Source organism: Ranitomeya imitator, chromosome 6, assembly GCF_032444005.1.
Source record: "Ranitomeya imitator isolate aRanImi1 chromosome 6, aRanImi1.pri, whole genome shotgun sequence".
NCBI lineage: Eukaryota > Metazoa > Chordata > Amphibia > Anura > Dendrobatidae > Ranitomeya > Ranitomeya imitator.
This window is the reverse complement of record NC_091287.1, coordinates 360,026,784-360,044,756: the sequence shown is the minus strand read 5'-3', so window position 1 is coordinate 360,044,756 and position 17,973 is coordinate 360,026,784. Positions and strand designations below refer to the sequence as shown.

The 17,973-nt window shown below is 41.4% G+C and overlaps 1 protein-coding gene across 2 annotated transcripts in view; it reads right to left on the bottom strand.

Moving 5' to 3' along the window:
* Positions 1-17,973, bottom strand: part of FBXO15 (F-box protein 15) — a 183,738-nt gene that overhangs the window by 61,944 nt on the left and 103,821 nt on the right. For both annotated transcript variants that reach the window (XM_069730974.1, XM_069730973.1), the window contains exon 9: positions 6,103-6,248. In XM_069730974.1, coding sequence (XP_069587075.1) covers positions 6,103-6,248 — 146 coding nt within the window. The remainder of the gene's footprint in view (positions 1-6,102; positions 6,249-17,973) is intronic.

Genomic DNA, 17,973 nt, shown 5'->3' with positions numbered 1-17,973 from the left:
CTCCAATCGGTAAACGGCGCAGCGAAAAAAAAAAGTAAAAACACCAGAATTAGTTATTTTTGGTCGCCGTAACATTGAATTAAAATGCAATAACGGGCGATCAAAAGACTGTATCTGCACCAACATGGTATCAATAAAAACGTTAGCTTGGCACGCAAAAAATAAGCCCTCATCCGACTCCAGATCACAAAAAATGGAGACTCTACGACTCTTGGAAAATGGCGCCATTTTTTTTTTTAACACACTTTGGATTTTCTTTTCACCACTTAAATAAAAAACAACCTAGACATGTTTGGTATCTGTGAACTTGTAATGGCCTGGAGAATCATAATGGCAGGGGACAGACACCGGAAGGTAAGTATGTAGTGTTTTTTTTTTTCACGTTTACGCTGGTAACCAGGGTAAACATCGGGTTACTAAGCGCGACCCTGCGCTTAGTAACCCGATGTTTACCCTGGTTACCAGTGAAGACATCGCTGAATCGGCGTCACACACACCGATTCAGCGATGTCTGCGGGAGTCCAGCGACGAAATAAAGTTCTGGACTTTCTGCTCCGACCAACGATGGCACAGCAGGATCCTGATCGCTGCTGCCTGTCAAACGCAACGATATCGCTAGCCAGGACGCTGCAACGTCACGGATCGCTAGCGATATCGTTCAGTGTGACGGTACCTTTAGAGATTATCCCCATGGCTAGGTTATAAACAGAAATCATGCTATGCTCCAGTAACGGAATCGGTCGCCACGTTTTTGCCACCTACTCTGAGTGCAGAGTAATGTAGAGACAGATACCCCGATTCCAGCGATGTGACACCTACTGGGCTGCATGCTGCAGTTTTATCAGAAGCAGTTTATCACTAGAGGACTAGCAAACCATTTCCATGTATCCCTCAATATTCATGAGCAGTGTATTAGCCCGCCCACACCACTGATTGACAGCTTTCTTTGTACACTGTGCATTGGCAGAAAGCTGCCAATCAGTGGTGTGGGTGGGGCTATACTGAGCTCAGCACTCAGAGAACTGCTAGATGTGCAGCAGATAAAACAGCTATTTTAATCAAAGCTCAAACAATGAGCCAAATAAGTGATACATCGCTAGAATCAGGGTCTCAGCCCCTACATCATGCTATTTCAAATGAAATAGCAAAAATCTGATGACTGATTCCCTTTAAATAACATATATTTCTTTAAAAAGAATACCTTAATGCTATTAACAATTTTAGTTGAATGAGTGATCAAATTGTATATGTAACCAGCTCAGGCAAAAAATGATTACTAAAGCTTGAGTAGGCTATAAAATGTAACATACCCACATGTGTGTAATATACTAAAACTAATAACATAACTTCTGAAAGTAAATAAACATCTTTTTCTGGTGTCCTATGGCATGAACATGCATACAGTAGGTATATATACACCGCATACCCCCAGACGGCGGCATTTGAGGCAGTGATTGAGGAGCTGCTATCTTCTGCAGATCATATACTTAGCGACACAATGGGGAAGCCTGGCTACGGTGATTGCGGCAGAGGAACGGTGGTGCTGAAGTAAGACCTGTTAAACTGTAATTATGCCGCTGCATAGTAATCTGTGCTAGGCTTCACTACAGTCTATAGCACGGCAGCAGCTGTGTACTTATCCTTTATTCAATAACGGTTACAGCAATGTTACATAAAAAAAACCTTCAAAAACCATTTCACTGTGTTATAATATAATGGATTTGAAGATGCAGACAGAGGATTTACCGGGAAACAGTAAGAAAAATCACTAGAACTTGCATCAGGATAAGTTTCTGTATCCTGATTTTCTTTTATACTCTCAATAGAATTCCCTGTTACTTTCAATTTCCAAAGAATTCAATATAATACTTTTGCAGCTTACTGAGAAAATGAACATTTTGATAGTTTTCTGAATGACTATTAGTGTAAGAACTTAATTCCGGACATATATTCTTATTTAATTTTAAAACAGATCTGCCACCAGATTTCACAATAAAAATCGTACACATTACTTATTCGATCTCTTAGACCTGATGAGGCTGGTGTATTTACTGTAAAAATACACGTCACAATGGCTGTGTAATTTTTTTATGAAAGTACTGTAGCTTTGCCCACCTAGTCTTACTGACAGCTTTTCAGTGTCCACCCTCCCTGCTGAGATCTCACACTGCTCAGTATAAGTCACAGCTGTCAGTCAGGTTAAGTGGGTGGAAACTCAATACTTACACTTTTAAAGTAATTACACCAGTTCCATAGAGGCTTCTGGAGATGCATTTATTATTGGAAGCAGTTTTGTTGTGACATCTGGTTATGGATCCGCTTTTATATCATATTCGTTCAATATATCTTATCTATCTAGAAGTAAAATAGTCATTAAAAAATGCATAATTTTCTGTACACAAAATTGTGTGCATGCAGCCTCTACAGCTAATGGGGTTTACAGAGGTGGTCCAAAACACAAACTAATTTTCAACATACAGTAAATGCCTATCTATTTAATGCCATAATCTAATGTATTTTCTAATATACTTTAAGTAAAAAATCCCTACCATATCCTCACTGCACTAACTTTTTTTTTTAAACCATTTCCTTTTTTGATGACGCTTCATTTGAGAATTCAAGCACATGTTGGGATACTCAAATGAAGCATCATCACTCAGGAGACAGATGCAAATAGATTCTTGCCACTGTGCAATATACAAAGTGACAGTGCGCTCTCTTGCCAGCTCGGATCATAAGTAACGAGCCAATAATAGAGTGCACGGTCAGTGGGCACTGTAAGAAGAATACCCGGAGTGAAGAGGCCAGCACAGACACTGCAAGTGATGTCAGTTGCGGGGGTAGCGCTAGCCCCTGAATGCTGGGCATTCTTCTAACAAAGCACCGACAATAAGCTCTCTTGCCGGCTCGTTACTTCTGATCAGGGTCAGAGAGAGAGCACTGTCAATGTGCATTTTGCATGGTGAAATGAATCTACTGAGCATTCATTGGAATTGACATATACACAGAAGAGCAGGGATTAGCCCAATCTCTGAAACAGGCCTCAGTGATGATGCTTCAGGGGGAGGGGGGAAAGAGCGTGTAGCAGTGAGCGCAGCCCCCTGCCACCTGATGACACTTTGTTTGAGTACCTCAGCATGCACTGTCATTCTCAAATGAAGTGGTAAGGCCATGTTCACAGGTTCAGTATTTGTTGAGTATCAGTAATCAGTATTTGTAAGCCGAAACCAGGAGTGGGTGATAAATACAGATGTAAAAAACTGACCAAATATTCCATGTCTTTAGGCTGCCTTAGTGCAGTAAGGGAATGGTAGTGATATTTCAATTAGAGTACATTGGGAAAAATATTAGATAGGAATTTAGAATTAAAATTATTTTGCGTTTCGGACCACCCCTTTAAGTTGCTCATCAAGCGAACTGTACATGCTTTGCATGGCACTAATCTAGTTACAGTTCCGAATCGTCTCCCTAAGGTTTCAAAGTTAAAAAGAAAAAAAAAAAACATGTGAAAATGTCACATTTTGTGCCATTTAAAAAATAAATCAGCTATACAAATATATACCAGCCCAAAAAGAGGGCACGTAAATGGTGGGCTTTATATTTTAACGTACCATATATAAACCAACACTGCAGCCCCCTAGAACAGAGCCCTATGGCCAGTGTGTGTAGTTCTGCAATAATATTGTCCTGGGCTCATCCAGAAGGAACCATCGATGCCATAGTATGCCTGAAGCCCAACTACAGTCACAATGAGACGGATTAGCGATGAGGGAGCGTCCAGATCTTCTGAGTAGACATGGGTCTCTGTAGTAGAGACCCTGGTCAGACAATGCTGCCTTATCCAGCATTTTGGCGTGGATTTACTACAGCTTTTATAGCAGAAAATTTGATTGCATTTAAAAAAAAAAAAACATTTTGTTACATTTACCTTTGAAATTGTCATTTTCCAAAGAAGCAAATACAGAACGATATTTCTAAAATAATTTCCTTAAAAAATGGCCAAAAACTACAATAAAACTGGCATGTTCCATACTATAATAATAGCAGTATTAGAGCGGCCTCCTGGCGGCACAGAGAACAGATTAGAAAGATGCGCTCGATAATTGTGTTCACAGCATTTCATCTACTAGTAGTTTTTAACCCTCTCTAGTTTATATAGTGTGAAAAGCTGAAAAAGGGGAAACATTTTGCATCTGAAAACGTTAATGGCTTTCTCCTAGCGATGGGAGAAAAACTGAAATTAACACTAGCACCATCTGTTGGCAGTCAGTGTTATAGCATGCTGTCAGGAGCAGTTCAAAGCTGTAACTCCAAGAATGGAGAGGGGTCATGCCACAAAACGTCCCATGGTTAATATGCTATCCGGCTTGTGGCCTCTTCCCATTCATTTACCTGTATGTATATTGCAGTGTCAGCAGAACGTTTGATCTGGGGGGGACGGAGAGGACTCAGAGAATAATTGGGACAGCTTCAGACCCCTCAACATTACTGAAAGGTTTTTTTTTTTTTTTTTTAAGGATAGCATTAATCTCCTCCCTATCTTTTTTTCACGAATTCTCCAGAGAATTTCTTTAAAGGAGTTGTCCAGTTTAAGAAGTCTGCAGTCCCTCTACATCACACTGTGCAATGGGTACACAGATATCATTTTCTTGCACTCTACCGACAGGTGGGCAGCCACTTGCCCACATGTATGTAAATGACATATCTATGGTCACATGCCGACTAGTCTCATCCGGCTTCTCTCAATAGAATTAAATGACATATCTATGGTCACATGCCGACTAGTCTCATCCGGCTTCTCTCAAAAGAATTAAATGACATATCTATGGTCACATGCCGACTAGTCTCATCCGGCTTCTCTCAATAGAATTAAATGACATATCTATGGTCACATGCCGACTAGTCTCATCCGCCTTCTCTCAAAAGAATTAAATGACATATCTATGGTCACATGCCGACTAGTCTCATCCGGCTTCTCTCAATAGAATTAAATGACATATCTATGGTCACATGCCGACTAGTCTCATCCGGCTTCTCTCAAAAGAATTAAATGACATATCTATGGTCACATGCCAACTAGTGTCATCCGGCTTCTCTCAAAAGAATTAAATGACATATCTATGGTCACATGCCGACTAGTCTCATCCGGCTTCTCTCAAAAGAATTAAATGACATATCTATGGTCACATGCCAACTAGTCTCATCCGGCTTCTCTCAAAAGAATTAAATGACATATCTATGGTCACATGCCGACTAGTCTCATCCGGCTTCTCTCAAAAGAATTAAATGACATATCTATGGTCACATGCCGACTAGTCTCATCCGGCTTCTCTCAAAAGAATTAAATGACATATCTATGGTCACATGCCAACTAGTCTCATCCGGCTTCTCTCAAAAGAATTAAATGACATATCTATGGTCACATGCCGACTAGTCTCATCCGGCTTCTCTCAAAAGAATTAAATGACATATCTATGGTCACATGCCGACTAGTCTCATCCGGCTTCTCTCAATAGAATATAACAGAGAAGTGCTAGTCGGCATGTGACCACAAGTATGCACATCGCATATATGCTGTCATGTGACCACCCAATCACTGGAGGAATACAGGGAAATCGTGACAATATGCACATTGCACACTTTCACAATTCCCTCTATGTGACTGCAGACTTGTGTCGTTAGACTGGAAAACCCTTTTAATGTTGTAGACTGTGGTTCTGTTCACGGTCCAGGAATTTGATATTGATAAAATAAATGACTAATTAAATACTGGATTGCTAAAGGTCTGAAACTTGACACCCCATCAATCAACTGTTTCCAGCTCCTGTAGCAACTGGATGTGCACGGCATACAGAACTAGATAGTGGCCGCTCACGGGTGCTACAGATCAGCTCCAACGCACTTCATCGGGACTTCTGAGGCGGGAGAGACAATTTTGACATAAGTGTCTTTGCTTTAAGTTGATCCAATCTTGGACAACCCTTTTACCAGCTGCAGATTAGAGAATATGGGGGCTAAATACACAGCGACCAGTGGATTTTACTCTCCGTAGATAACAGAAAAGCAGTTTTAACTTTTATAACACAATATGGAAGAATTTACCTTTTCGGCAAAACAAGTTACGGAAGGTTTTGCATAGGTATGTTCTTGGTCCGCTGTACATGTCAATATGAAGCTGGTACCCATGAAGTCCATAATTCGGGTCAATGTCATCCAGGACGGGAATATGTGCAGGAAATATGTAACCACTGTACAAGAAATCCAATGTAGGACAAAAGAGTTAAAAAAGACACACCATATCAATGTATAAAAAAAAGCATTAGAAGGAGCTGAGTATATTGTATGTATCTAAAAAGCTAAAGCAACACTCCATATAAAGATTTAGAAAAAGAATAATTGTGGTTTAATAGCCCACCGGGGCTCAACAACATTTCAGTTCTGTTGAGAACCTTTCTCAAGCTTGTCCGCACATACACATATAAGTGGACTAAGTATAAAAGAACTCCGTAGTCACAGCCATATTTGAAAACAAGGGCCATACAATTACACATCGTATGCATGCGCACAATGGCATTAAGGTACCTTCACACTCAGCGACGCTGCAGCGATACCGACAACGATGTCGATCGCTGCAGCGTCGCTGTTTGGTCGCTGGAGAGCTGTCACACAGACAGCTCTCCACGACCAATGATCCCGAAGTCCCCGGGTAACCAGGGTAAACATCGGGTTACTAAGCGCAGGGCCACGCTTAGTAACCCGATGTTTACCCTGGTTACCAGCGTAAAAGTAAAAAAAAACAAACACTACATACTTACCTACCGCTGTCTGTCCCCGGCGCTCTGCTTCTCTGCACTCCTCCTGCACTGGCTGTGAGCACAGTGGCTGGAAAGCAGAGCGGTGACGTCACCGCTCTGCTTTCCGGCTGACCGACGCTCACAGCCAGTGCAGGAGGAGTGCAGAGAAGCAGAGCGCCGGGGACAGACAGCGGTAGGTAAGTATGTAGTGTTTGTTTTTTTTACTTTTACGCTGGTAACCAGGGTAAACATCGGGTTACTAAGCGTGGCCCTGTGCTTAGTAACCCGATGTTTACCCTGGTTGCCAGTGAAGACATCGCTGGATCGGTGTCACACACGCCGATCCAGCGATGTCTGCAGGGAGTCCAGCGACGAAATAAAGTTCTGGACTTTCCTTAGCGACCAACGATCTCCCAGCAGGGGCCTGATCGTTGGTCGCTGTCACACATAACGATTTCCTTAACGATATCGTTGCTACGTCACAAAAAGCAACGATATCGTTAACGATATCGTTATGTGTGAAGGTACCTTTAGAGTCATAATTTTAGACCAATCGCGCCCGAAGAGAACGAATATTATATATAATATATGATTGCGTATTTTCACCACAATGGCCATAAAGCGGCAAAATAATCTGGAAAGAAAAGGAGTTTATATTACACGATAGCTAGTTGAACCATATGTCTGATTTACACGGCCAGGTCCATAATGTCAAAACAAAACCCCCCATTAGCTGGGGTTGGTATGCCTGTGACAAATGGATAAAGGGAAGTTCTGGATCCTATTAGGGCCACACAACTCAACCCCAATCTAAAATGGACAAAAGGGCCAATCAGTTAGGTCCTTATCACATAAATGGGGGACCGTAAATTTAATACATTTGGTATTAACCCTTTCACCCTGAGGCCTTTTTTCACCTTCCTGACCAGGCCAATATTTTCAATTCTGACCATGAGGTCATAACTCTGGATCACTTCAACAAATCCCACTGATTCAGAGGCTGTTTTCTCGTGACATATTGTACTTCATGATAGTGATAACATTTCCTTGAAATGATTTACGGTTATTTGTGGGGAAAAAAACAGACATTTGGTGAAAATTTCGCAATTTTCAAACCTTTTATTTAAATGCCCTCAGAGAGTCATATCACGCAAAATAGTTAAATAACATTTGCCACATGTGTATGTTACATCAGCACAATTTTTGAAATATCATTTTTTTTTCTTAAGAAGTTAAGGGTTAAAAGTAAAGATGTTCGAACTCCTGGATGTTAGACTCCAGCCGAACAGTTAAAAACTAGTTTGGGTTTGTGTACCAGAACAGTATCCAGACCCGAACCCCATTGCCTTGAATACAGGGCCCGAACATCCAGTGTTTGCCACGCTGTCATATGCATGACAGCTTGGCAAACACTGCTTCCGATTGTCGATAAAATCATTACAGACAGTCACACAGCTGAAATTCCCATGCTGTCAAATGACATCGTGAGCTCGCCGCTGTGATCGGAGGTAAAAAATTTACCTTCAGTCACTGGCGTCGACTGATGGAACTACTGCTCCCATCAGCCTACGCCTGCTGCAGCTAACAACAGCGAGAGCAGGCAGCGGCTAATGGGTGTATTTATCAGCCGGCGTTGTAAATAAATAACGAAAAAAAATGCTGTGGGGTCCCCCCCCCAATTTTTGACAACCAACCAAGCAAAAGCAGACAGCTGGGGGCTGGTATTTTCAGGCTGGTAAGGGGCTATGGATATTGGCCCCCAAGCCTAAAAATAGCAGCCCGCAGCCATTCAGAAAAGGCGCTTTGACTAACTCTTCCCATTACCCTGTAGCGGTGGCAAGTGGGGTTCATATTTGTAGGGTTAATGTCACCTTTGTAGTGTTTGGTGACATCAAAGCCATGGCTTAGTAATGGAGAGATGTCTATAAGACACCTATCCATTACTTTTTTAACTCAAATATTTTTTATTGAGTATAAAATTCCAATAAAACATTTGGCATTAATACATGTATTTTCCCATTTTCCCCAACATTAACGCCTCCTTACCCACCCCTCCCCCTCCTTCCCATTTAGATAGCTCACGCTCTTCTCTTAACATGTCTTGTAACAGTATATGCATTATCAATATGTAATGTCTTCCACTATGAACTTATAGATCATTATTGTATAGGCAAAACCACCTCAAGCCTATCTTCCCTTAACCTCCTGCTACCCCAATTCCAGCCAAGGCGTCCACAATTTAGCATACAAGACCATCTTCCCTCTTTTCTGATACACTCCCTTTTCCAGGGCAATGACCTGCCCCACATATTTAATATATTCTCCCCTCGAGGGAGGCTCCTCTTTAATCCAATTTCTTGCTATGACCTTCCGAGCCATGTATAGTAGTCTAGTGATTGCTATTTTCAGCTTGTTATCCACAACTATCTCTTCTACAAATCCCACCACGCACACCACTGGTTCCCTTGGGATTACACATCTGTATACCCCTTCAATCAGGCTGAGAACCACCAACCAAAAAGCAGTCAATCTCGGACACGCCCATAACATGTGAAACATTCCAGCACTATCATTCCTACATCTAAGGCATTCCGAATCAGATCTCAACCCAGCTCTGTATAAGACATCCGGAGACCTATACACTCTGTGTATAATATAAAGCTGGGAAAGTCTATATGGCTCATTTAATGATAATTTTGGTATCCAATCTTATACAGAACAGTTTCCCACGTTTCATCCTCTAAGCGACCCAACTCTCTTTCCTATTTAGCCCTCGTGCCAATCGGATATCCCAATGAGTGAGTATGAAGTAAATCCTTGTACAGAGAGAACACCCCTCGTTGTCCCCACTCCACAGATGTAGTCCAATACAAAGTCACTTTTGATTTTGAGACAATCCCCCTTATTCTGAGCCACAAACGCATGTCGTACTTGTGCATATTGGTAACCCCCGGATATCCTAAGACCATACCCCGACTGCAGCTGGGAAAAGGGTTTCAACTCCCACCGCTCTAAAACCTGACAGACATACCGAATCCCCCTAGCTTGCCATTCTGGTATACATTCCATTGCCAAAAACTCTGGTAGATTATTATTAAACCACAGCAGAAAGAACCTGGTAAGACAGGTAACCCCACGAATTTGTTTAACTCTCCCCCATATTTTATATATCAGAAACAATGTTGGATACATTTTCCCATGCATCCCCAAAAAGTTGTACCACATTGGCAGACGACTCATGCTCCCAGCCCTTTAAATGCTGACATTGGGCCGCTAAAAAATATATATTTCGGGGTTAGGTAAAGCCAAACCTCCTGTGTCCTTAGAGCATTGAAGCGTCTCCAACCTGATTCATGGGTGCTGCTTCCCCCATACCAAACTTCTAAATAAAGAGTTAATCAGTTTGAATTTCCCACGAGGTATCCAGATAGGTGAGTTATTGAGAACATGCAGTATCTTAGGCATCAGAATCATTTTAATAAGATTAACTCGACCTACAACAGACAAGTGCAATTTAGACCAAGCCCCTACCTTTGCCTTAAGAGTTCCCAACACTGGTGTCAGATTCTTATGCAAATAATTTGTAATTGGCAAAGAGATATTTGAATTGGTCTGCTATTTTAAGTCTACCCCCTTCCGTGGAATCTCCCAACTCAACCCCTGCATCATCCACCATGAGTAAAGTTTATTTATTTCAATTTATCTTTTGCCCCGATAAAGCACCAAATCCCTCGATGAGCCGAATTGCATTGCTCAATGAATCACGTGAGTCACTCAAGAACAGCAGTATGTCATCCGTGTAAAGCGCTATCTTTTCTTCTATCGACTCATTTAAACCCAGAGACCTCAGCATACTGTCGAATTTTGGCGGCCAACGGCTCCATGACCAAAGGAAACAAAAGAGGGGAGAGCGGGCACCCCTGTCTCGTCCCTCTATGTAGCTTTATCGTATGAGAAAGCTCCCCATTCACTCTCACTCTAGCTGATGGTTGCGCATAGAGCAACTGAACCCAAGACACGAGTTGAGGACAAAAGCCAAAACAGTGCAATACCTGCCACAAGTACCCCCATTCCACACTATCAAATACCTTATGGGCGTTTAAGGAAGCAACAACTCTATGCCCACCGTTATCAGCCCCAGTTGTAGATTCAGAAAACAGCCTTCTAAGATTAACTGCCGTAGACCTGTCAAGCATAAAGCCAGACTGATCTGGATGTAATAACTTAGAAATACCACCCGTCAATCGGGTCGCTAACACCCTGGCCAGAAATTTAACGTCCGTAGTGAGCAAAGAAATCGAATGATACGATTCAGGCAGTCGTAGATCTTTATCTTCCTTCAGGATTACAACTATTATGGCCTCCCTCATGGAGGCTGGCAGGATTCTCCTATTCTTAGCCTCCTCCAAGACTACTCTTAGTCTGGGCAGCAACACTCCCCCCATCTCTTTATAAATTTCAGCTGGTAGTCCATCTGCTCCTGGCGCCTTACATCTTGCCATTGCCCTTAAAGCGCGTCTTAGTTCTTTGTCTGTAATAGGCCCCTCCAAACTTTAAGCAAATAGATTTTGTGGAAAACGAAACAGTCACCAGCATTATTATCCTCCCCTTAAATGGGGTACAACTATCGTTAAATAAATGGGACCAAAAATGGGACCATAGTGGACAGACTGCAACAAGCGTAAGCCAAACCAAACCAGAGAACAACAGTCAAGAGTCCAAAAATATATACAAATATACAAAGAATCTTTATTGTTAATAACACCAGATAAAAACATAACAGAAGGAAACAATCCCCGTGCTACCTACACCATACACCTGAAAAGGGCAGGGGGTAAGTGCCTATGATGTATACAAATCCACACACTGACCGTACAAAGAATCCAATGATGATGTAGGACTAATGAAGCATAGCTGCATGTAAAAAGTACTAAAGTTTTAGGATTTAACAGCAGAAAAAAGCCTACACAGGGTATACATACCGGTCAGTGTAAGAATACTACTTATGTGAACAGGCACCTCTCCCCTGTCCACCCTGTCCACAGGGGAGAGGTGCCTGTTCGCATAAGTACGTAGAGTACTTAGAGTGGTCCTCTGCAGATTTTTCCGCAGCGGATTTAATAAATCCGCAGGGCAAAAAGCGTTTTTCCTGCGGATTTATCGTGGTTTTTGTGCGAATTCCACTGCGGTTTTACACCTGCGGCTTTCTATTATTGAGCAGGTGTAAAACTGCTGCGGATTTCGCACAAAGAGTTGACATGATGCGGAATGAGCTTCTTTTCTGCAGCATGGGCACAGCGTTTTCGGTTTCCCATAGGTTTACATTGTACTGTAAACTCATGGGAAACTGCTACGGACCCGCAGCAAAATTCACATCGTGTGCACAGAGCCTTAATTAAATCATACTCATGTCAACGCTCATTCCATCGAATACCTTGTCTCCTGTAATAAAACAAAAATTAAAAAGAACAATATCCCTCATTTGTCCATCGTTCTGTCCCACACCATAATCCATGTCTGGGGATAAACAGCTTTCAACATAGATAGTACCAAGATGCGACCATCCAGGCTGAGAACAACTGATGATTGATCATTGAGGTTACTGCAGGTCACTGAGGCATCGTTCTCAATTTTCTCACAGATGACTGCGATGAACTCTCTGAGCTCAGCGCTGCACCATGAGACTTTTTGAAAAATGTATTTATTTACAGTGCAAACGCTGGCTGATGGGTACTCCCATCAGCCACCGCCTGACCTTGCTGTTATTAGCGGCAGCAGGCTTCGGCTGATGGGAGCAGTAGTCCCATCAAACAACGCCAGTTACCTGAGGTAAATGTTTTACCTCCGATCACAGCTGCGGGCTCACGTGGTCATTTGAGAACCACAGCTTTCTGACCTGCAGTAATGTTTGCCAGTGGTAATAATCTTACTGCTGATCAGAGCCGCCGGTGTTTCTCACGCTATTATGCAGATGGCCACGCCATAAACACCTGGTGTTCGTGGGGCCAAACCCAAACAGTAAGACGAACTTCCTGGTGAAGTCCGTACCTGAACAGTAAGGCTGAAGTCACACAACAGCGAGATACGGCCGAGTCTCGCAGGTTAAAACCAAGCTCTGGCACCGGCACTCCAGAGCGGAGCGTGCGGCTCCATGCACTGCTATGCGGAGTGCCGGTGCCAGAGCTTGGTTTTAACCTGCGAGACTCGGCCGTATCTCACTGTGTTTGATCGCAACCTAAGTGTCCGGTATGGACGCCAAACTTTACTGTTTTGGTTCGCCCATCTCTAGTTAAAAGCTGACCAGCGATTTCTCTTTCTTACATCAAAATTGACAAAATCATTTTTCGCTTTTTTGAAATGACTTTGAGGAGCCTATATAACAGAAAATACCGAAAAGCCACAATTCTAAAAACTGCTATCCTCAACGTGCTCAAAACTATATTCAAGAAGTTTATTAACCCTTCAGGTGCTTCACAGGAATTAATGGAATGTGGACGTAAAAAATTAACATTGAACTATTTTTTTTTCACAAAAATGTTCTTTTAGACCCAATTTTTCCTGAGCACACAGATACACCATATGTGGGGGAAAACCACTGTTTGGGTGCCATTTGACATTTTGAATGCAAAATTTGCTGGAATAATTTGCGGAAGTCATATAAATGGCATATATCCTCAAAAAGCTCCTCCACAATCATATTTCAGAAAAAGCACAATGCACACTAACTAGTGCTCATGTTTATTGTAGTGATTCCGCCGCGTCACGATCCAATGCGCGTTTCACACGTTGCTTCGTCAGGGAGTGATATATGCCTTTTATGCAATTACTAGCAGTTACTGGCAACATAGCATTATTTGGTTTTCTAAAATATAATTGTGGAGGAGTTTTTTAAGGATATATGCTATTTATGCAATTACTAGCAAGGTGTTATGTGTTTTTCTCCTCCCCATTCAGTTAATTATTGAATCTTATATTTTCTAAGTGATCAGTGTTGTGGAATTAAAAACTTTAATATTGAGACTTGTTGCACAAAAAAATCATATATATTGACCTGCCCCTCTTGTTTTTAATTTTCTTTTTTGTGTATTGTCTTTGATTGGTGTTTAAATAAAAAGATTTATTGGATTTTAATGTATAATTTGAGTGAGAAAACTTTCTTCAAGTAGTCCTTTTTTTCTTTTGGATATTTACATGGACACTCAAGACTAAAAATCGTATAAGAAGCCACAATAACCAAGATTGGGAATGATAAAAAAAAAAAGCCTTTATTGTATTTTTATGGCAATAACGGCACTACAGTGCATACAGTGCACGTACTTGGGAATTTATAGATTAAAATATATAAGGAATAGACAGGATGAAATACAATATAATAAAGATAAAATATACAATCCCATGATCTTTATAAAAAACTCATAGTGGTGTGCATTTCATGGACACATATATATGTGTATACGTGATATATGGTGAGGTAAAAGTGGGTTAAATAAGGTGCTAAAAATCAAATTCAGGGGATAAACCTAAAGTGCATGTGCTGTAAATATGAAATACTATAAGTAATGCCAACAACAATGTGCCAAAATATTTAAAAGAAAGGGAAGGAGAACCACGCCATACATAAACGTGTCCTCACGTGCAACTCAAGATTGCATATGCACACCGATAATAGAGAGAGATTAGGGGATATATAATATATATATCTGTCAGTCCTGTGTGCCCAAGTACAGAGCACCCCGACGCGCGTTTCAGAGATTCTTTCGTCAGTGGTATCTTTACAAATACATATTGGCTGAAAATCCTATTACCCCAGTAATATGAAACCAGAACACATGAGCTGCGCGCACAGTGAACAAGCCCGCAGAGACATGTTCACACCACCAAGAGACTTGAAAACACAAAAAAGCACAGTAAAACCAAAAACACACTGTTGCAAAAAAAATCACAGTGGACAGCAAGTGCTAGTAAAAAGATGGAAAAAACAGGGTATTTGGTTGATACGTTTTTTGCAAAAAATGTATATTAAGCCGCTCTACCAAACGTCAAGGTATACCCATATCAGAGCAGTCCTAACTAATGTATGTAATCCCTATCTGATGTATTTAAAACCTGGTCATATGTACAATACCTGTATGAGCAGGATTCAGAAAAGGAATGTCCATGTGGACACGCTGGACAGAACGGCTCCTGTGCGCACAGCTCAAAAAAAGAGGGGTGGAGGCCTCCCCAGTCTTGTGGACACAAGAAAACAATTATATGAAACCAGAAGACATGAGCTGCGCGCACAGTGAACAAGCCCGTAGAGACATGTTCACACCACCAAGAGACTTAAAAACACAAAAAAGCACAGTAAAACCAAAAACACACTGTTGCAAAAAAAAAAATCACAGTGGACAGCAAGTGCTAGTAAAAAGATGGAAAAAACAGGGTATTTGGTTGATACGTCTTTTGCAAAAAATGTATATTAAGCCGCTCTACCAAACGTCAAGGTATACCCATATCAGAGCAGTCCTAACTAATGTATGTAATCCCTATCTGATGTATTTAAAACCTGGTCATATGTACAATACCTGCATGAGCAGGATTCAGAAAAGGAATGTCCATGTGGACACACTGGACAGAACGGCTCCTGTGCGCACAGCTCAAAAAAAGAGGGGTGGAGGCCTCCCCAGTCTTGTGGACACAAGAAAACAATTATATGAAACCAGAACACATGAGCTGCGCGCACAGTGAACAAGCCCGTAGAGACATGTTCACACCACCAAGAGACTTGAAAACACAAAAAAGCACAGTAAAACCAAAAACACACTGTTGCAACAGTGTGTTTTTGGTTTTACTGTGCTTTTTTGTGTTTTCAAGTCTCTTGGTGGTGTGAACATGTCTCTACGGGCTTGTTCACTGTGCGAGCAGCTCATGTGTTCTGGTTTCATATAATTTGCAAAAAACGTATCAACCAAATACCCTGTTTTTTCCATCTTTTTACTAGCACTTGCTGTCCACTGTGATTTTTTTTGCAACAGTGTGTTTTTGGTTTTACTGTGCTTTTTTGTGTTTTCAAGTCTCTTGGTGGTGTGAACATGTCTCTACGGGCTTGTTCACTGTGCGCGCAGCTCATGTGTTCTGGTTTCATATAATTGTTTTCTTGTGTCCACAAGACTGGGGAGGCCTCCACCCCTCTTTTTTTGAGCTGTGCGCACAGGAGCCGTTCTGTCCAGCGTGTCCACATGGACATTCCTTTTCTGAATCCTGCTCATACAGGTATTGTACATATGACCAGGTTTTAAATACATCAGATAGGGATTACATACATTAGTTAGGACTGCTCTGATATGGGTATACCTTGACGTTTGGTAGAGCGGCTTAATATACATTTTTTGCAAAAAACGTAGCAACCAAATACCCTGTTTTTTCCATCTTTTTACTAGCACTTGCTGTCCACTGTGATTTTTTTTGCAACAGTGTGTTTTGAAAACACAAAAAAGCACAGTAAAACCAAAAACACACTGTTGCAACAGTGTGTTTTTGGTTTTACTGTGCTTTTTTGTGTTTTCAAGTCTCTTGGTGGTGTGAACATGTCTCTACGGGCTTGTTCACTGTGCGCGCAGCTCATGTGTTCTGGTTTCATATAATTGTTTTCTTGTGTCCACAAGACTGGGGAGGCCTCCACCCCTCTTTTTTTGAGCTGTACGCACAGGAGCCGTTCTGTCCAGCGTGTCCACATGGACATTCCTTTTCTGAATCCTGCTCATACAGGTATTGTACATATGACCAGGTTTTAAATACATCAGATAGGGATTACACACATTAGTTAGGACTGCTCTGATATGGGTATACCTTGACGTTTGGTAGAGCGGCTTAATATACATTTTTTGCAAAAAACGTATCAACCAAATACCCTGTTTTTTCCATCTTTTTACTAGCACTTGCTGTCCACTGTGATTTTTTTTGCAACAGTGTGTTTTTGGTTTTACTGTGCTTTTTTGTGTTTTCAAGTCTCTTGGTGGTGTGAACATGTCTCTGCGGGCTTGTTCACTGTGCGCGCAGCTCATGTCTTCTGGTTTCATATAATTGTTTTCTTGTGTCCACAAGACTGGGGAGGCCTCCACCCCTCTTTTTTTGAGCTGTGCGCACAGGAGCCGTTCTGTCCAGCGTGTCCACATGGACATTCCTTTTCTGAATCCTGCTCATACAGGTATTGTACATATGACCAGGTTTTAAATACATCAGATAGGGATTACATACATTAGTTAGGACTGCTCTGATATGGGTATACCTTGACGTTTGGTAGAGCGGCTTAATATACATTTTTTGCAAAAAACGTATCAACCAAATACCCTGTTTTTTCCATCTTTTTACTAGCACTTGCTGTCCACTGTGATTTTTTTTGCAACAGTGTGTTTTTGGTTTTACTGTGCTTTTTTGTGTTTTCATACCCCAGTAATATGCATTCTACCTAAGATCCACAAGTCTCTAATTAACTCTCCTGGATGCACTATCATATCAGGGAGTGATTCATTATTTAGTCATATAGGAGTTTTCCTTTGCAGGATCTTGAGCCCTCTTGCTAACAAAACTTCCTCCTATATACAGGATACAACAGATTTCTTACGTAAATTACAAGGGGTTGAATTAAATGAAAGGATAATACTAGCCTCATTTGATGTTGTATCATTTTATACACTACCGTTCAAAAGTTTAGGGTCACCCAGACAATTTTGTGTTTTCCATGAAAACTCATACTTTTATTAATCAAATTAGTTGCCAAATGAATTGAAAATGTAGTCCAGACATTGACAAGGTTCGAAAAAAAGATTTTTATTTGAAATAATAATTTTCTCAAACTTTGCTTTCGTCAAAGAATGCTCCCTTTGTAGCAATTACAGCATTGCAGACCTTTGGCATTCTAGTAGTTAATTTGCTGAGGTAATCTGGAGAAATTTCACCCCATGCATCCAGAAGCCCCTCCCACAAGTTGCTTTGGCTTGATGGGCACTTTTTGCGTACCATACGTTCAAGCTGCTCCAACAACAGCTCAATGGGGTTGAGATCTGGTGACTGCGCTGGCCACTCCATTACATATAGATTACCAGCTACCTGCTTCTTCCCTATATTGTTCATGCATAATTTGGAGGTGTGCTTTAGGTCATTGTCCTGTTGTAGGATGAAATTGGCTCCAATCAAG